The 16,885-nt window shown below is 53.0% G+C and overlaps 5 protein-coding genes across 5 annotated transcripts; 3 read left to right on the forward strand and 2 right to left on the reverse strand.

The window, feature by feature from the left end:
* Positions 1 to 680: 680 nt before the first annotated feature.
* BO72DRAFT_375140 (putative tubulin-specific chaperone c) lies at positions 681 to 2,103 on the forward strand (the record flags this gene model as incomplete). The annotated part of the gene is made up of 4 exons (XM_040941168.1): positions 681 to 811; positions 862 to 1,045; positions 1,105 to 1,833; positions 1,897 to 2,103. The coding sequence occupies 4 exons, from the start codon at positions 681 to 683 to the stop codon at positions 2,101 to 2,103; spliced, it is 1,251 nt and encodes a 416-aa protein (XP_040802709.1).
* A 2,814-nt stretch (positions 2,104 to 4,917) lies between these two features.
* On the reverse strand, positions 4,918 to 5,723 carry BO72DRAFT_68419 (uncharacterized protein). The gene is made up of 3 exons (XM_040950614.1): positions 5,638 to 5,723; positions 5,454 to 5,577; positions 4,918 to 5,373 (listed from the first exon to the last, which is right to left on the reverse strand). The coding sequence occupies exons 2-3, from the start codon at positions 5,478 to 5,480 to the stop codon at positions 5,002 to 5,004; spliced, it is 399 nt and encodes a 132-aa protein (XP_040802710.1). The 5' UTR covers positions 5,481 to 5,577; positions 5,638 to 5,723; the 3' UTR covers positions 4,918 to 5,001.
* A 184-nt stretch (positions 5,724 to 5,907) lies between these two features.
* On the reverse strand, positions 5,908 to 8,304 carry ace1 (putative C2H2 transcription factor (Ace1); the record flags this gene model as incomplete). The annotated part of the gene is made up of 5 exons (XM_040946346.1): positions 5,908 to 6,874; positions 6,928 to 7,197; positions 7,250 to 7,455; positions 7,507 to 7,772; positions 7,830 to 8,304. The coding sequence occupies 5 exons, from the start codon at positions 8,302 to 8,304 to the stop codon at positions 5,908 to 5,910; spliced, it is 2,184 nt and encodes a 727-aa protein (XP_040802711.1).
* Positions 8,305 to 10,438: 2,134 nt separating this feature from the next.
* BO72DRAFT_68583 (uncharacterized protein) lies at positions 10,439 to 11,445 on the forward strand. The gene is made up of 3 exons (XM_040950615.1): positions 10,439 to 10,633; positions 10,685 to 10,988; positions 11,065 to 11,445. The coding sequence occupies exons 2-3, from the start codon at positions 10,753 to 10,755 to the stop codon at positions 11,315 to 11,317; spliced, it is 489 nt and encodes a 162-aa protein (XP_040802712.1). The 5' UTR covers positions 10,439 to 10,633; positions 10,685 to 10,752; the 3' UTR covers positions 11,318 to 11,445.
* pex6 (AAA family ATPase peroxin 6) lies at positions 11,068 to 16,323 on the forward strand. The gene is made up of 3 exons (XM_040944408.1): positions 11,068 to 11,600; positions 11,683 to 15,430; positions 15,486 to 16,323. Exons 1-3 carry the CDS (start codon positions 11,426 to 11,428, stop codon positions 16,009 to 16,011), a joined length of 4,449 nt encoding a protein of 1,482 aa, XP_040802713.1. The 5' UTR covers positions 11,068 to 11,425; the 3' UTR covers positions 16,012 to 16,323.
* Positions 16,324 to 16,885: the final 562 nt, after the last annotated feature.

The raw sequence follows: 16,885 nt of genomic DNA on the forward strand, positions 1-16,885 counted from the left end.
ACCATGGCCCCAAAGGGGGATAGTGCGGGGAAAGCGGAGAAGTTAATCGCCGGGACCCGATTGTAAGCGACGTCACCACCTGGGCTTCTCCTCATCTCCTCATCAGACAACGAGCAAGACAACTTGGAAGGAAAGCTAAATGCTCCAGCTGCACCAAGACATCGGGACAGTTACTCAAAGCTTCCGTGTGCTGCATATGTTCTCATTCGGATCTAGGTGGGTTGTTACTATTTTATTCCATCTACCCTGAGTAGCCTGAGCTTTCCCCTCAGATTGCCACTAGTGGATCGCGCCGGCTGATCGACCCCGGCCATGAAAAAGCGCCCCGGTCGAGGTGGACTGACTTAGTTGCCTGCCATTGCATGGGCCTTCTGGAACTGACGATTTTCTCTCCTGATCTTAGACTCTTATCCTCTGTTGTTGGCCTGGGCGAAAAATCCTCGTCCCCAGCGAAGTTGCGTTGAAAAAGCGACCTTTAAACCCCCATATCCCAAACCGGCTTGGGAAACAGAAGATCGGTCGACGTCATCAATACATTTCTTCTGTCTCCAATTCCTCCTACGGGCATCCCCCCCCTCTGTCAATCTGCAACCCTCAGTCTCCCTTTTCCGTTCTTCCTCTGTTCCTTTTTCCCCCTTCTTCCATCTTCCCTTGCCATCGATTGTATCTCTCCATCCACTATGTCTATGCCTGATTTCGACACTTCTCGACGGCCCTCTCAGGCCGAGAACCAGACGATCCTTAAGTCCGAGATACCATTGAAGGAGCGATTTTTCCGCTATTTTCAGCATGAGATCACCGGTATGGCTTAGTCAACTTAATTGATGTCCTGCGAACTGGCCTTTTGGCAAGGGGAAAGAGTCTGACACGTGTGCTTGCTGCAGCCCTTCAGGAACAGATGGATCGGTTGGCAGATACTTCCCTGATAGGGGGAGAGCGGACGGATGCAACCGATCACTGTCTGGCCGGTATTGCGCGCTTGTCCAATGAAGTCAAAGATGCGGCTAGCTACATTCCCACCTACGATCAGCGGATATACGCAGAAGTAAGCTGTTACTTCATGTCGAGGGTGAAAGTGCAAGGCTGATCAACGGTGGTATACAGGCTATCAAAGCACTGCAGGACAAACTAGTCGAGACCCGGGCTGCCGTGGAACCGCGCCCCAAGTTCAGTTTCAAGACTAAGAAGAATGCCTCGGCCATCTCTCTCTCTGATGCGGCACAAATGGCTGCGCAGGTACGCAGTATCCCCGGATTCGCCTCGCCCGGCTCGTCCTCCGTGGGCTCCTCCGCCGCTCAAACCCCGATGTATCCGTCGACTCCGCTCAATGAGCCCGACAACCGGCTGCACCTTCTGCAACGGCCGGAGATTGCCCCCACATCGATTCCAGCTATCCCGGTCGACGAGGGAGCGGATGATAAACTCAAGCCGCCGGAGCAGCCCCATGGCTTCGCAGCCACCGCTATTACCTCCGTGTCCGTGAATAACCATCACAACCTCCACATCATGCTGCCATCCTCGGGGTCTACAGCCAACGTACCCGCATCTATCACCTCGCTGCGCCACTGCGTGGTCGACATGTCAATACCGACTGTCAACGGCAAGCCCTACGCTAGTCTCACCGCGAAGAACGTGAAGGAGAGCCTACTGGTCTGCGGACAGATCAATGGCCCCGCTCACATCACTGACGTGGAGCATAGTATCGTGGTGGTGGATTGTCGCCAGTTCCGTATGCACAACTGCTCCAATGTGGACGTCTACCTGAGTGCGTCCAGCAATCCTATCATTGAAGACTGCACCAACATCCGATTCGGTCGCATACCCCGCATCTATGTGAGTATTTCCAAATCATCTCATCTTGCTGTAAGCACTAGTCTAACCACCCACGACACACAGACATTGAACCACGATCGGCCCGACGACGAAGACCGCTGGAGCGAGGTCGAGGACTTCAAATGGATCAAGCCCGAGCCAAGCCCGAATTGGAGCCTGCTCGATCCCGAGGATGCGGTTCCCGAAGAGGTTTGGGCGGAGATTGTGCCCGGAGGCCCCGGCTGGTCTTTGGAGGATATTCTACGTGCCATAAACATCTCAAAGGTCTAATTCATTGTATTGTGGCGTGGGCGTGGATCGTCAAAGAAATGGGAGCGTGAGGCGTCGGGGACATTTACGGAAAGTTCTTTTCGATCGTATCTCACATTTGGCTTTATTGCATGAACTGTTTTCCATGGAAAGGTTGATATATACGAGGGAAGGAACTTGGCGCTTTGGACAAGCACTGCGCTTCTTGCCGAGAATAAGGACGGTGGGTTGTGCCTCATTTGTCATTTGGTGTGGTGATCCGCATGGTTGCATGCTCGCCTTCCTGCCTTTGCTGCTGGCTTTCTTTGTGCTGATATCTGATATCTCGGCATGAGATTTCCATTTACGCCGAATTTAATTTCACCTACATTCTACTTGCCTTGTGGTTGATGCCACCTGTGGTGATCTCACCCGGTTCCAAATAGACTTGGTTACATGTGAGGCATTGTGCCGCCAACTGAAGCTTTCATCTGCGGCCATAGCATGATAGTGTGCCGCTCAGGTCTAAGTTGTAATGCAAATACAGCTGGGTGGTATGCATGACACATCTCCAGCCAAAGACGTCGCTTGCGGATCCAGGCCCCATAGGTATAGAACAACCACGGAATCGACTCCGCACGTAGACCAAAGCCATGAGCGCTGGGACCGAAGCCGCCCAGTGGAGGCCCAGACGCAGCCGTAGCCGAACGGGATCCCGGCCAGGATGGGCACGATCCAGTGGGTGGTGGAGGGGGGCGTCGGTGTCCCCGCAAGCCAGAACAGCGCAATCGGGAGGCAGAGAGGCTGGCCGCAAAGCACGGGTCGCGTCGATGACTTGAGGATGCGACGGTAGCGGAGGTGGGTTCCAGTTGACTACCTAAAGAACCCTTCACAAGTCTGGTTGTCCATATTCCGGGATACACTAATTCGGACGTCCTGGAATAGCTCTTCTACCCCGGTCAAATGAGAACGGTGGACTCCTCACTTTGATTTCAAGATGCAGGGAGATCGATGATAGCTCGTTGGTAGGTATACTCAGGTTTCGGAATATTCGCAGCGGGACTCCAATAATTCGAGGATACTACATCGTATTGTTCATCAATCTATTTACACCTTGCGTTTACACTGAGAATCATTATTATACTGTTTTTCAAGATATTAGCTTATCTTGCGCTCCAGCCGCATGGTGGCCGATCTTGAGTTCAGGGGAAGACATGATATGCTCTGATGGAACAACTGATCGAATTCGAAGTGGAGCTCTTAATCACAGTCTCTGCTCTAGGGCTAGATCAACGCAATCAGCACCATCATCCTCTTCCACTTCTTCCTCCTCCTCCTCCTCCTCCTCCTCATCATCATCATCATCAACAAGAGGAGAAAAACCATTGGATCGCATCAACAACCGTATCTTTTGACCTGTTTCTCCGCCCAAATCTCCACCTCCCGAGGATTGAATCGAACTGAGGTCTGTTCTATATGACGGGCTAGTAATAGTGGTGGGGTGTGGAGAAAGGAAAGAAGAGGAGAAATTGATGGAATGTAATGTACAAACTGCCAGATTACTGCAAGACTGGATGAAGGATTCCAGAGGAATATTTGGGCGTGAATGGTGTCAGGGGCATGGCACTACATAGTATAGGAGGTACACACCTAGTAGACCGGGCCCGGCGGCTGCGGGAAGGCCCGCAGGGCGGGTGGTGTGCAGCGGTAAACCCCTCGGGCCCGCCGCCCCGCAGCGCCCCGCGTCCAGCGTCCAGGCTAGCCGCATGCGCGCCCCCGGTCCTGATGGCCAGGACCAGCTCCACCGCTAACCTAGTAGCTAGCAGCCTGCCCGCGACGAGAAGTAGGAGCTGACGCAGGCCAATCATTCTGATGCGGTGCCGGCTCAGCGGTATCAGAGTATGAATAAGACCGAAGAGAGGACAACATGTTCCCTTCTGCGCCATGGGTTGTATACATCCCCTCCTGATGGTCTTCTGTCTGCCAAAGACGGCGACCTCACCCGGAGGAAAACCGGGACCGCAAGCACAGTACAGTCAAGAATTGGATGTGAGATAGACTCCGAGGCTTGACATGTATACTCCTACGTATACTTAGGCTGGAAGGGGTGTCACTCCTATCTAACGAGTTTTCTTCATGTGGATACAGTGCTCAATGACTCAGTTGTCATCGGTCTAAAACACTGTCATTAGGCTTTACCCCTACATGATGTCAAGCAGATACAAATCTCAAGGCAAGATTCATAGGTAGGGCAATATGTTTGGGAGAAGGTTCAGGACACCCGACAGAGTCCTTCGGTCCTTTTATCGTAGCAGAGGATGCTCTACGAGGGGCGCACCGCACCCATTCCCCCTAAACCTATAAACCCCCAAGCACCACACAGCATCAACCTCAACGACAATTATCCGGCGACGGCGGCGGCCGCGGCTCCCCAAATCCACAAACCATCGGAAACACTATATTCTGCAGGGTATAAACCGGCCGATAGTCAGGCAACACCGCACCCACCACCAAATCCCCCTGCGCCCCTTCATCATCATCATCATCCTGCCGCTCTCTCCGCTGCCGCTGCAACACAATCCCCAAGCTAGTGGTAGGAATCTGCTCGCAACCACTGCACAAAAAGAAGCAATGCTCCCATCGCACCGCCACCTCCTCAAACCCGGACGACCGCCGCAGCTCGCGCCGCAACTCCTGGAGCGCGACGCGCGTCGGGCGTCTGGTGCGGCAGCGGCAGCGTCCCCGTCGCCGTCCCGCAGTCCAGGTACACATCCAGCCACAGCTGGAGGTGGCGGATGCCCCCGGAGACCGAGCCGGGCAGAGAGGCGAGGAGGGCCAGGCAGCGCGCCGGCGACGCGTCCAGCCAGATTTGGTTGTGCGCGAACACCATCGGCAGCGTTTCCTGGCGCACGCGCTGGCAGACCCGCAGCAGGCCGAGGGTCAGGCGCGGTCGAGGGCGGCGCGGCCCCCCGCCCGCCGGACAGTAGGGCGTCGCGTCCCACCAGCGTTGTCGCCGTCCTCGTTGTTGTTGTTGTTGTTGTTGTCGACGATTAGCAGCTCGCGGTAGATCTGGTCGCGGAGCTCCCGCGGAAGGCGGAGGAATGGGAAAGGCGCGGGGTTAGTTACGCTAGTTGGAGGCCGGCGGCGGATTGGAATACTGCAAGATCGGAAGAGGCGCCGTAGAGTTCTCAGTTTCCTTGTACAGACCTTCCATTCGGGCGGTGCTTTGGCGGCTGGGGCAATTTCCTCGGGGATCGTCATGGTTGATGGTGGTTGGAGATGGAAAGTGGGGGGAGCCTCATGGCCCAGGCTCTGAGCCTTGATTAGCGATGATACCACTAGAGTTGTCGCTCATCTCCTTTGAGAACGACCATCGTAACTGAGGGGCCTACTAAATATGGCTCTAATTCGAAAGACATCGGGTTCGAGATAGGGTCACTCTATGTTCTTCCTGTTAGCACACTTATGGACCTCTGGAGACGCCTATGCCTCGACCTGGAATAGATTGCGCTTATACTACAGTGTCTTTAGAGGTTAACCTATCTTGCGTATGCGGAGTATCACCATAGCTCATACCAAGTCATCAACGGATATGGATTCAAGTGTGCAATTTCAAATCTCAACTATTTCCGTAACTAGTATGAGAGAAAGGAATAAACGGAGACGTGACAAATCTCGGATGTATGATACAACCACTCTGGAAAGAAAAGAACGAAGATAACAGGCTAGAAAGGCTAGATAGAAATGTCCCGGACTTGCGTAGGCAAGGAGGTGGATAGGTAAGAGAGAGGACAGAAATGCTCATTCTTTTTTAAAACGTCAAACCAGGACCCCCAGGGCGGAGATCTAAAATTGAGGCATGCCGCCTTGACTGAACGTCGGGAACATGCTCTCATCGGTGCCAGTCCCAGTGCCGAAAGTGTCCATGAACACATTGTTCATGTAAGGATCGTCGCACAAGGCTTCAATTGCACTCATATCGACTGGTCCCGGCTGGTACATGGGGTCTGTGTAGCCGAAGGAAGCATCTTCAAAGAAGCCAGACGTTCCGTTGTTGAACGTGGCAAAGTCGTTGGCAAAGTCATTGTCCATGTACAAGAGGCAGTCCTCGTTCTTCAACTGAGTGAAGGGGTCTTGAAGCTGGAACATCTGGCTTTGCGCGTAATTGTTCAAAAACCCGGTCGGCGACTGGATTGGGCCAGATGCGGGAGTGCTAGCTTGAGTGTGGCTCGCTTGCGCCGGACTAAGTTGCCCGGAGCTGATTGGAGCAGGGCTCAATTGCACAGAGTGCATCTGGTTAGATGGGCTATACTGCTCCGGAGTGTAGTGCTCAGGGCTGTAGGTCTCCGGGCTGTAGTGCTCCGGGGTCATTTGCAGGGAATCCAGGTGGTCCGGGATCATTGGAAGTGAGCTCATGTGGTCAGGGCTCATCTGCAGAGGGGTCATCTGAGACGGTGCCAGATTAACGGAGCTAGCTTGGCCGGGACTCAGTTGCTGCGGGCTCGGCTGGGCGACACTCTCCTGACCAGGGCTGGCTTGTACAGGTGAGGGACGGCGCTTGGCATTGCGTCCGTTGTTCTTCGCGCGCACATAGTTCCATCCATGGGCTTTCTCCATGTGCTGCTTGCAGTTACTCTCGCGCTTGGACTTGTACGAGCAACCATTGAAAGTGCAGGCATACATGCGAGGAGTGGCCGAGTGGCGATCATTGATATGGCGCTCGTTTTCCTTCTCGGTGGGCCAGCCAAGCTCGTAATACTTGCATCCTTCGAACGGGCATTTGAACGGTCGTGAATGAGTCTTCTCATGTTTGCTAGATATCAAGTCAGCAATCACAATCTGCATGCAAATAATATCGACACTCACGTTAAATCACAAGGTCTTTGGAATATCTTATCGCAGTGGGAGCATTTTGTGTTGATGTTCATGGGAGGGGCGTTCTTCTTGCGCCGGGCCATGGACCGCCTGGCGCCCTCATCAGTGGCTCCCAGACTCAGGGCTCGCTTCACCACAGGAACGGCATGCGCGTCGAAGAGTTTTCCACTTTCCAGTGAAATCATCTCGCCATCCTTCTCGACCACAAGCTCAAGTGGACGCCCTGTGTCGGCCATACCACCCTCCACAACAAGCCTCGGCCTATAATGGGTTAGTCAAATGCTACTTTGTTCAATTTGGAAGGCACACTCACATCTCCTTCTTATTCTTACGAGCCTCATCCCTCATGGCCTTGAAACGGTGGACTTGAGCGGTCAGATCGAGGAAGTAAGAGTTGCTGTAGGGGCGATCGGTCGGCATGCACAAGTCACGAGGGTCGACAGTGGTGTAGGTCTCGTGCAGGCACAAGATGGTGGAGTTGCAGAATTGATAGTAGAAGCTGAGTTCGGCCTCGACATCCTGTACAGAGGCATAAGCGTCGATCCTGGGACCAAGGTACAGGAGACTTACTGCAGCTACGTAGAGCAGCGCCTTCTCAAGATCACGCAAAGTCCTAAACTTATCGCTTTCCATCTGTTGACGAGCACCCTCCACGACGTGACGGAAGGGCTTGCATGGCTCCATTCCCAGAAGAGGTGTCAAGATGCGATTCTCAATTTCCAAGCATGACGCGGGGCTAAGCTTCTGCTTGGGTGTAGCCTCATTTTCGGCAGGATGCATTGAGCTTAGGACGGCAGACAGAGCCTGGGATTTGGAGGCCGATTTGCCAGCTTTCTCTATATGACTGGTCAGATATGTCCCAACGCCAGATACCATGGACAATAGCAACCAACCTTGTTTAGAAGACGTAGACTGACGGCTACTGATCGAAGTTCCTAGCCCACTATCGGAAGCGTGGCAATGTGTCCGTCGGTTCTTCTTCGCAAATCGTTTGTCCAGATCCTCCTTGCTCAACTTCAACCGCTGAAAATGGGCCTCCAAGCTATCCTCGGAATCAGAAGATTTGTCATCCTCATCGAACCGGCCACGAGTACGGAAAGAACCGTTTTCGATACGACCTAAGATCTTAGACATGCGTTCCTGACCGGCTGCGATAGCTTCGAGGGCTCCGGGAGAAGTCGGAGAGCGAGGCAAAAGTGGGAGATTGAGGAGTAGGCCGTCCGAGGGCGAAGTGGTAGTGTAGTGGAAGGTGTCTCCCTTCTTCATACGAAGACGGGATCGAGGAGCTGACGGCGTCTCTGAAGAGGCGAGTAAAGACGGTGGAGGTGCGTTGATAACCCGCCCACGACGGGGATGTCGGGACGTCATGGTGTCGGAGGTCGACATTATCGTTGACGAGTGAAGGGTTGAAGAAAATTATAAGGGTTGTTGTGAGGTATGAATACTTCTTAGGAGTTAAACCACGTCACTCATGCCCCATCACTATCCAGACTCACTGTTTATGCCTGGATAGAATTGCGAGTCGGAACTGCGATGCGACCGCAGTGACGTATGGAGCCAAAGCGGAGATCAATAAGTTATTACTGGAGAGATGTTAGTTGCTGAAGCCATTCCACCAGGTTATAAAAGAAGAAAAAAAATAAAACCGTCACGCACCAGCGGTGGTCGAGAAATGTCAGGTTTACGGAGGTCTCCTAAAGGGGAGGGAGAGGGGGGTCGGTGGATGATGGAATGCCCCAGGCTGATAATGCGATCAAGCAAGCACCACCCCTTTCACTAAACGGGACCAACAAGACAAGCAAAACAACAAGAGAGGTTGGTGACAGGTAAATGTGGATATTCAGGTAACGAGTCTAGTTTAGGAGAGAGATAGGCTGACAGTTGGGGGGACGAGGGAGGAATAATAGCGGAGATGAAGTGGAAAGGAAGAGTCAACGAAGTACGGAGAGACGACTCAAGTCGAGGAACGGGGGTACGTACAAGGAGTAGACGGAGAGTAAGAATGAGGCTGTTTCCACCGGGCTGAGTCTCAGTCCGCGTCTTCTTGGATGTCTGCCTGATAGACGAGCCAGACCATACTAGAAGAGGAAAGGTGCCTGGAGTCTCCCCATTAACAGTAAGTGATTGGCTGTGAGCGGGGGCTTGGATCTCCTCCATAGCCACGGCACTCGTTTCGGCCGGAGATACTCGGTAATGGCTCATACTGTCTAGGCGTCCTCTTTTTCTATGTGCAATGACATGTGACTCTGAAATATAACCAATGCAATACCTGTATTCCACGTATTCCAGTTGAGGTCGGGGTTTCGGGGCGGTTTAGTCCCGTCCACGTTAGGTTTATTTCCACCGGGGTGCACTTTTCCCAGTTGGCCATTCAGGGGGCCCAGAATATTCTCTCATGAGCGGGTTCCCGCGGAAGCCGGCCTTTCCGAAAATAGTCTGCGGACCCTCGAGTGACCCCATCCAGCGATCTTGCCTTTGGCTTTTTCCTCTTTGGCTCTTCTCCTTACCGTTTCTGCTTCTCTCGCCAAGTCTCCAGCAGCGTTAGTGCAAGCGTAAGAGGTGGACGGGGCAGCAGTTCTTTCTGCCAAGGGGGCTCTTTTCCACTACCTGCCATCCGTTGCATAACTACGGTAAGTTACTAAGTACTCATGAAAAAGGAACCAATGCAGTGGGTATTCAAAGCTCATAATAACAACACAGATTTGCCAGCGAAACTCCTTCAGACAATCAGGTGCTCATCATATGACGGAATGATAAATTATGCTCAACCACTGTCAGCGGCATCCTGCTTATTCCTAATTTCCCGATTAAATTTAGCCCTCGGGCGCTCTCTGATAGCGCGCGGCCCAGTCAGACAAAGACCCCTGGGACTGCTGGGGACGCATCGAGAGCGACTGTTGCGCGGCGCCCTAGGGCGAGGGAATTATCTGCATTTTCGATCTTTTATTTCTGGTACGGACGAGACCTTTTCCATCCAAGCAGTGAAAAATGAAAGAGGTGAGTGTTGTGGGTAAAGTTTGGAACTTACATAGTAGAAAATTTCCAACCCGTTTTGAGTTATTGAGGCCGATTGAACCAAACAAGTAACGAGTTTCTCCACGTCAGCCTTATCACCTGGTCGGAGGTGTCATCATTGCAGGTCCGGCAGTTTAAGGGCTGTCAACCCGGCCACGTTGACTTGAGGACTGAATGAATCGTTTCAATGAAAGAAGTGAGCGCCTTGATCTACTCTATTGCAATCCAGGCCACCAAATTGGACGTTCATAGTTTCACTACGGAATATTCCGTACCTGAAGTCAATTCGACTCACCTACTGTTTAATATTCTACCAATCAAGTCCTTCGAGCACCGCGATTCCCGCAAATGCCACCTCACCAGATGTACCTCGAGCCCCCAATGACAGGAAGCCACCTACGCAAAACAAGACTGCAGCCCTGGAGTCATTCTAGTGTATGAGCCTCATTGTAGTGACGACGGCCTGCATGAGATCAGTCCACCGCGCAAGCTGTCAAGGCTACAACATTTCAATGCGAACGCATTGGTTCAATTGGCGCTCGTCTTGCAACCAACAAAAGGTCTTATCAGGCCCTTCAGTCTCGCGTGTACGAACTATTCTTAACTCCGTAATCCGCTTATATATCTATTTAGGTCGTTGCCTTTGAAATATTTGATTCAGAGTGCCGCGCTGGCTTGGTTGGTCTGTAGCTCTGCAAATCATGGCGGTGTGCTATGCTTAGAAGGTTGCTAGTTCGAATGAGCTCGAGGAGAGGTACTCCGTACTTAGTATGATGGCTATAGCTCGAAGATAAGGTGACCATGTCAGAGAGGAATCAGTCGTCAAGCTCGTTGGTCTATAACTATAGGGTTCAGTCAGTATGGCAAAGCAGAGCACCCTCGCAAATCCTTTGCGGCACCATTCTCCACACGACCTGCGATGTCGTGTCGCATCGACCTACAAGTACTACAAACAATTTATGGTCGGCTCACCAGACGGTTCCGGGAGCATTATATATATATTTATATTTTAGATGCCCGAATTTGGCTTACATACAGTGAATCTCAGCCCTTGCTTAGGATTTGGTCCACATTCATGAAATATGCTAAGTCGGAAGCTCATTTTGTACGCAGGACTCTACACCGTAGGCATATGGCAAGGGTTCATCCCCCGAAAGTGAGGAAACCTCCTCGTGCAGTGAACCTCGGCATCGGGAAAGGGCAGAACGAGCGGGCGGTGCCGAGCTTCGGACGGCCTCGTTGTCTTCCTCCCCGGACTTTCTCCAGCTTCCCGCCAGCCATTATCTTGCTGCACCACTATCCAAGCTCGGGGCTGTCTCACCAGGGGACTGTTTGTCTCAATTGTGGCTCCTTTGAAGTATGCTGAGGTGACTGGATTCTTCTCATCCTTCAATTCACGACCTTCGATTCTTTCCCCTCCCGCCCCTCTCCCGGTCGCTCCCCCGCTCCAATTGAACCCACCTGCGCCATCATCATGGATTACGACCACCACGACCCCAGCTCAGAGCAACCCAGGCGACGACGACGAAACGTGATGCGTCGACACATGCGCAATAGGGTCCCTATCTCTGCTCGTCTTTCTTTGGATCATCAGCTGCGTGGGAACATTGGTGTTGTGTCCGATGACCTGGTCGGCGACCTTTTCAGCAGTAAGTCAAACCGAGCCGTCCCCCGCTCAATAGGATCTATTTTCGCAATCTGCAGTGTTTTAACTGGTAACGCGTATTCCAGAGGACAATCAAGATGACATGGGGAACTATTATCTTGCGATCTCACCGCAGTTCCCAGGTTGCACCTCGGTCGAGGATCTCTCTTGGACCATCATTCCCGTGCGACCGCAGTCTAAAGATCGCTCTTATCAATCGCCAATTCCGCACTCCACCGTCCTTTTCCCCGACTCCGCCCTGTCCTTACAACCGTTCTTGGAGAAACTAGGCAAATTGGATCCCACCCGCCATCCCCTTCAGTCACAGCGTGCGATTGAGATACGGGTCTTGGATGCTGTGCCCTTGCCTCTGGATACAGTCTATGTGACAGTAGAGCGGAACCTTCTCCGGAATCATGATGATGTTCAAACCAAGTTTGGAGGAGGCTTCAGTTCCAACAATACCTCATCCAATGGTGGGTGGGCCAAGGGCGGGAAAGCCGCTGAAGCCAAGAAATACACGAAGAAGGCAGCAGCAGCAGAGGATGAAGAAAGGCTTACAGCTGCTGTGCGCGAGGCCCTGGGAGTCGTGAAGGTTCTGCATACTGGTGACGTCCTGCCGCTCCCCTTACCACCGCACCCCATTACATATGCTCCATCACCCCCTGCTCGTATTGCGCTTTGCGAACCGGTCTCCCAGGGCCTACTGATGCCCGCGACTAAAGTGGTCCTGGTTCATGCGCGGCCTCACGGTCACCGGGCGCAAAGAAGCCTACGAACAGGCACTGGCCTTCTCAAACAAGTAGCGGAAGATGAAGCCGATGATACTTCTAACGAACAGTTCTATTCTGCGGCTGAGGATAAGCCTATCGAGAGCAGTACCGAGGTAGAAGGTAGTATTACTGCCGACGAGTCGGAAACTGATGCCTCGGGCGGTAACATGAGTGACACATCGGACGATTCTCTGGAGGATATGATTTCGCTAACCGCTCCGGAGCTTCCTCAGCCAGCGTCGGGTGTGATGTCTGCTATGACTACTGCTACGCCCCGTGCTGGAGGGCGTCGGTTGGACGGCACTCATACTCCTGGGTCGGTCGCATCAAACTTCACTTCTGCGACCATGCGACCCGGTCGAGTTAGCGGTGGCAAGGTGTTTAAGACAGAAGGTCTCCTGCGTCAGGTGCCTGGCGACCTTTTGCATCCCCGACCACGGGAAGACGACGATCCGGAGTCTTTCATATTCGTAGACATCGGAACGCTCGCCAAGATAGGCTGTTTCTCGGGTGACTGGGTGAGGATCGAGGCATCTGAGGAGCCCCAGCACAACCCTTTCGCCTCAATCAAGCTTGGTAGCTTTAATGACCGCGAAGAGGACACTGGCGACTGGCGGGCGGTCAAGATCTATGGATTGCCGGGCCTACAATCTACGAAACCTCGATACTCGATCAACCAAACGGGAAACAGGCGCTCAAGTGTCTCTCAACTTCCCACTGTGCGCATGACCTCCGTCTTCGTTTCACCACTGCTTCTGAACAATCTTGACAACCCAAAATATCTACGCATCTCCCCGATGACTTTCGCTACATCGAATGGCGCGAAGCCCAACCTACTCCACCAGGTCAAGTCCAGCGTTGCTCGGAATCCGCCTCTGGCCAAGGAGGTCACGCTGCTGAAGGTCTCGACTCCTCTGTCGATGGACCGTGTTCTTCAACCTGCCCTGTTCGCTGGCCTCAAACAATACTTTGAATCTCGTCGAAGACTTTTGAAGGGCGGGGACCTTGTGGGTATTAGCATCGATGAAGGCCTCGGCAGAGCCGTTTTTCAAGGCGCAGCTACCGGCGACGCTAACGCCCAAGAAGACGATCTGACCACGAGACTAGGACAGATGTCTTATTCTGATCATGCCGGGTCTAAGAAGGTCGGAGTCGCATGGTTCCGTGTTGGCCAGGTTATCCCCAGTGTTCCGGACGATCAGGATGAAGCCGGCGACAACCGATGGGGAGGAGTGGCCGTTATTGACTCCGCCACTACCCGAATGGTACAAGCTGGGAGCGACGTCAGCAGGGTACCGGGCTCGACAGATAATGGCTGGGAGTATTGGCTTGGGGTCAAAGCTGTACCCAAGGCTGCCACTGAAGCGCAAACGAGCCATGGTTTGGTGACCGACGTTCCACAATCATTCATCTCACCTTTGCAGCAGCGCCTCCGAGAACTGATTTCTGTCGCCACCAGTCCTCGTGCGATCCAGCTCGGTATGAAGCCAGTCGTCATCCTCCTGAGATCCCAACAACGACACATTGGCAAGGCCACAGTTGCAACACGTGCATGTGCTGACATCGGCTTGCACACCTTCCCAATTGATGCCTATGATATCCTTACGGAAGGTGGTGCCAATGGTGGCGATGTCAAGACCGAAGCATACTTGAAAGCCAGAGCGGAACGTGCTTTCCTTTGCGGGGCCGACTGTACTGCGCTACTAATCAAACACATTGAAGTCTTGACTGCAGATCGCATAGTGTCGGCCATGGCTGAAATTGTGGCCGATGCGCGGGTGATTATCGCTACTACGACGGACGTCGAACAGATGCCCGAGGGCCTTCGAAGTATGTTCACCCATGAATTCGAGATGTCTGCACCAGAGGAGAAGGAACGTGAAGGTATTCTTCGCAATGCTGTTTCAGAACGTGGCATTCGACTTTCACCTGATGTTGATTTGGGGTCAGTGGCTCTGAAGACCGCTGCCCTGGTCGCTGGTGATTTGATTGACGTGGTCGAACGTGCGTCGTCTGCAAGAACTGCACGCTTGGAAAGACTGGCGGAGGCATCGAGCAAGCAATCGAACCAGAAGATTGGGATTCGCGATATCCTAATTTCTGGCGGCGACGCGGCACGAGGCGTCACAAAGCTTGATTTCGATACCGCCGTTGACGCTGCGAGGAAGAACTTTGCCGATTCCATCGGCGCCCCCAAGATTCCAAATGTTAGCTGGGAGGACGTGGGTGGCCTGTCCAATGTCAAAGAGGCGCTCGTTGAGACCATCCAACTGCCGCTCGAACGGCCTGAATTGTTCGCCAAGGGCATGAAGAAGCGTAGCGGTATTTTGTTCTATGGGCCGCCTGGTACCGGAAAGACGCTTCTGGCCAAAGCCATTGCAACCGAATTCTCGCTGAACTTCTTCTCCGTCAAGGGACCTGAGCTCCTGAACATGTACATCGGTGAATCCGAAGCCAATGTACGACGCGTCTTTCAGCGTGCCCGGGATGCTCGCCCCTGTGTTGTCTTCTTTGACGAGCTGGACTCAGTGGCCCCCAAGAGAGGTAACCAAGGTGACAGTGGTGGTGTGATGGATCGCATTGTGAGTCAACTTCTCGCCGAGTTGGATGGAATGAACGGCGGAGAAGAAAACAGTGGTGGTGTCTTTGTCATCGGCGCGACCAATCGGCCCGATCTACTGGATACGGCGCTTTTACGCCCAGGTCGCTTTGATAAGATGCTCTATCTTGGTGTCTCCGATACACACGAGAAGCAGAGAACCATTCTGGAGGCGCTTACACGGAAATTCGCCCTTTCCCCGGATCTTTCTCTTGCCCGGGTAGCTGATCGGCTTCCACTAACTTACACGGGCGCCGACTTGTACGCTTTGTGTTCGGACTCGATGCTCAAAGCTATTACACGCAAGGCCACGGCGGTGGATGAGAAGATCAAGCAACTTCCAGGTGAGCCTGTCAGTACAGCGTACTTCTTTGACCATCTTGCCACGCCGGATGACGTGGCGGTGGTGGTCACGGAAGACGACTTCCGGGCGGCCCAAGATGAGCTTGTTCCCAGCGTTAGGTAAGCTACGACGGACGCTCCGATGCGGATTTCTCTCCTTACTAACAGCATCCAGTGCCAAGGAGCTTGAGCATTTCGAGCGAATCCGACAGACCTTCGAATCGGTCGATAAGCAGAAGCAGGAGTCGGTAAATGGTGCCTCAGGGCCACCGCAAACAATTCAGGATGCGCTGGATGCGCTGAATCCGGGCGGGCAATTGGAATTTAGCATGGGCGGGCCTGTCGCTAATGGAGACGCTCAGTCCCCTGCAGTCAACAAAGGAAAGGGCAAACAGATCCCATCTATGGTGCGAAATGCGAGTGGCCAGTCGACCAGTAGCAAGGGCAAGGGTAAGAGTCCCGCGGGAGCTGGAGGGAAAGCGAAGGGCAAGACTGTCAACATCCCGAATGGTGACTCTGACTCTTCCCTTGACGGTCCCACCTTTGGGTTGCGAACGGATCGAGGAGGCTCGCGTGGATACGATGATGTTGGGGAGGATGAAGAGGACAATGTAGAGAACGGGATCGTTCACAGTGGCGACGAAGATGACTACATCATTCGGACTGACCATCTGGCTCCGACTGGTGGATCGGGGCTTTGAGAATACTCGGCCACTGACGGTGTGCCAGGGGGCGGGGGAGCGCGGCGTCAATAGGAGACAAGGCTTGGCGATTGCACTTCCAAATTAGTGTGCGTGCGTGTGTGTGTGTGTGTTTGTACATATATATGATTTGCCATGACTGCATATGAGCATTGTTTGTATGTATATTTTTGTCAGCGAACGGTTGTTGTCTGATAAGAGACAGCGGAGGGAAATCTGCGGTGGCCACATGAGGTCATCGAGGTACTGCACAGCAGCTGGATGGATGTCCAATGAGCCTGCCCAACCTAATTTAGCTCAACGACAACGACTACTACCATTCTGATGTGTGACGCGTTTCGTATCTATCATACCTGAGTAGTCTTGATAGGCTTTTAGGGGACAGAAAATAGATATGCAGAGAAGCCAAAGAACATTCTAAGTCTGGAAGGAAGAGAGCATAGAGGATGTAGATGTTCAAATGAGCGGGACCTCGGAGAAGGTCCGCTGGACTTTACCGAGGACGGAGTGCAGTTTGGCAGAGATTATGCTTATCGGGGGCGGTCTCCGTCCTATTCAGCAAGTAGTGTGTCAAACCGGCTTCTAACCCAAAGGTTTAACTGTACCTACTCCGTACCTACTGGTAACTTGAATCGGAATCGGCCCTGTTTTTCACCGGCCCTCAAGTTAAGCTTCCAATCCCCCACTGCAGCTTCCGCTCTTCGGTTCTTTTTCATTGGGTATCGGCGCCTTGTGCTCGGTGCTTTTCGCCAATCAGATAGTGACCGACTCTGGTTATCAGTTGGGCTGCTTATCGAGCGGGCGATTAGAGTATCATCATCAATGATAATCTTGATATAAGTTTTGGTTAGCACCGTCTCTTACCCCATATTTA

Source organism: Aspergillus fijiensis (genome assembly GCF_003184825.1).
Source record: "Aspergillus fijiensis CBS 313.89 unplaced genomic scaffold BO72scaffold_16, whole genome shotgun sequence".
Taxonomy (NCBI): domain Eukaryota; kingdom Fungi; phylum Ascomycota; class Eurotiomycetes; order Eurotiales; family Aspergillaceae; genus Aspergillus; species Aspergillus fijiensis.

Coding starts and splice junctions, on each gene's coding strand:
- pex6 (XM_040944408.1), top strand. CDS start 11,426: ATGGATTACGACCACCACGACCCCAGCTCAGAGCAACCCAGGCGACGA. Junction 11,601..11,682: donor GGTCGGCGACCTTTTCAGCA/GTAAGTCAAACC, acceptor CGCGTATTCCAG/AGGACAATCAAGATGACATG. Junction 15,431..15,485: donor GAGCTTGTTCCCAGCGTTAG/GTAAGCTACGAC, acceptor AACAGCATCCAG/TGCCAAGGAGCTTGAGCATT.
- BO72DRAFT_68419 (XM_040950614.1), bottom strand. CDS start 5,480: ATGTCTTTCGAATTAGAGCCATATTTA. Junction 5,374..5,453: donor TCGAATTAGAGCCATATTTA/GTAGGCCCCTCA, acceptor ATCAAGGCTCAG/AGCCTGGGCCATGAGGCTCC.
- BO72DRAFT_68583 (XM_040950615.1), top strand. CDS start 10,753: ATGTCAGAGAGGAATCAGTCGTCAAGCTCGTTGGTCTATAACTATAGG. Junction 10,989..11,064: donor CCGAATTTGGCTTACATACA/GTGAATCTCAGC, acceptor TTTTGTACGCAG/GACTCTACACCGTAGGCATA.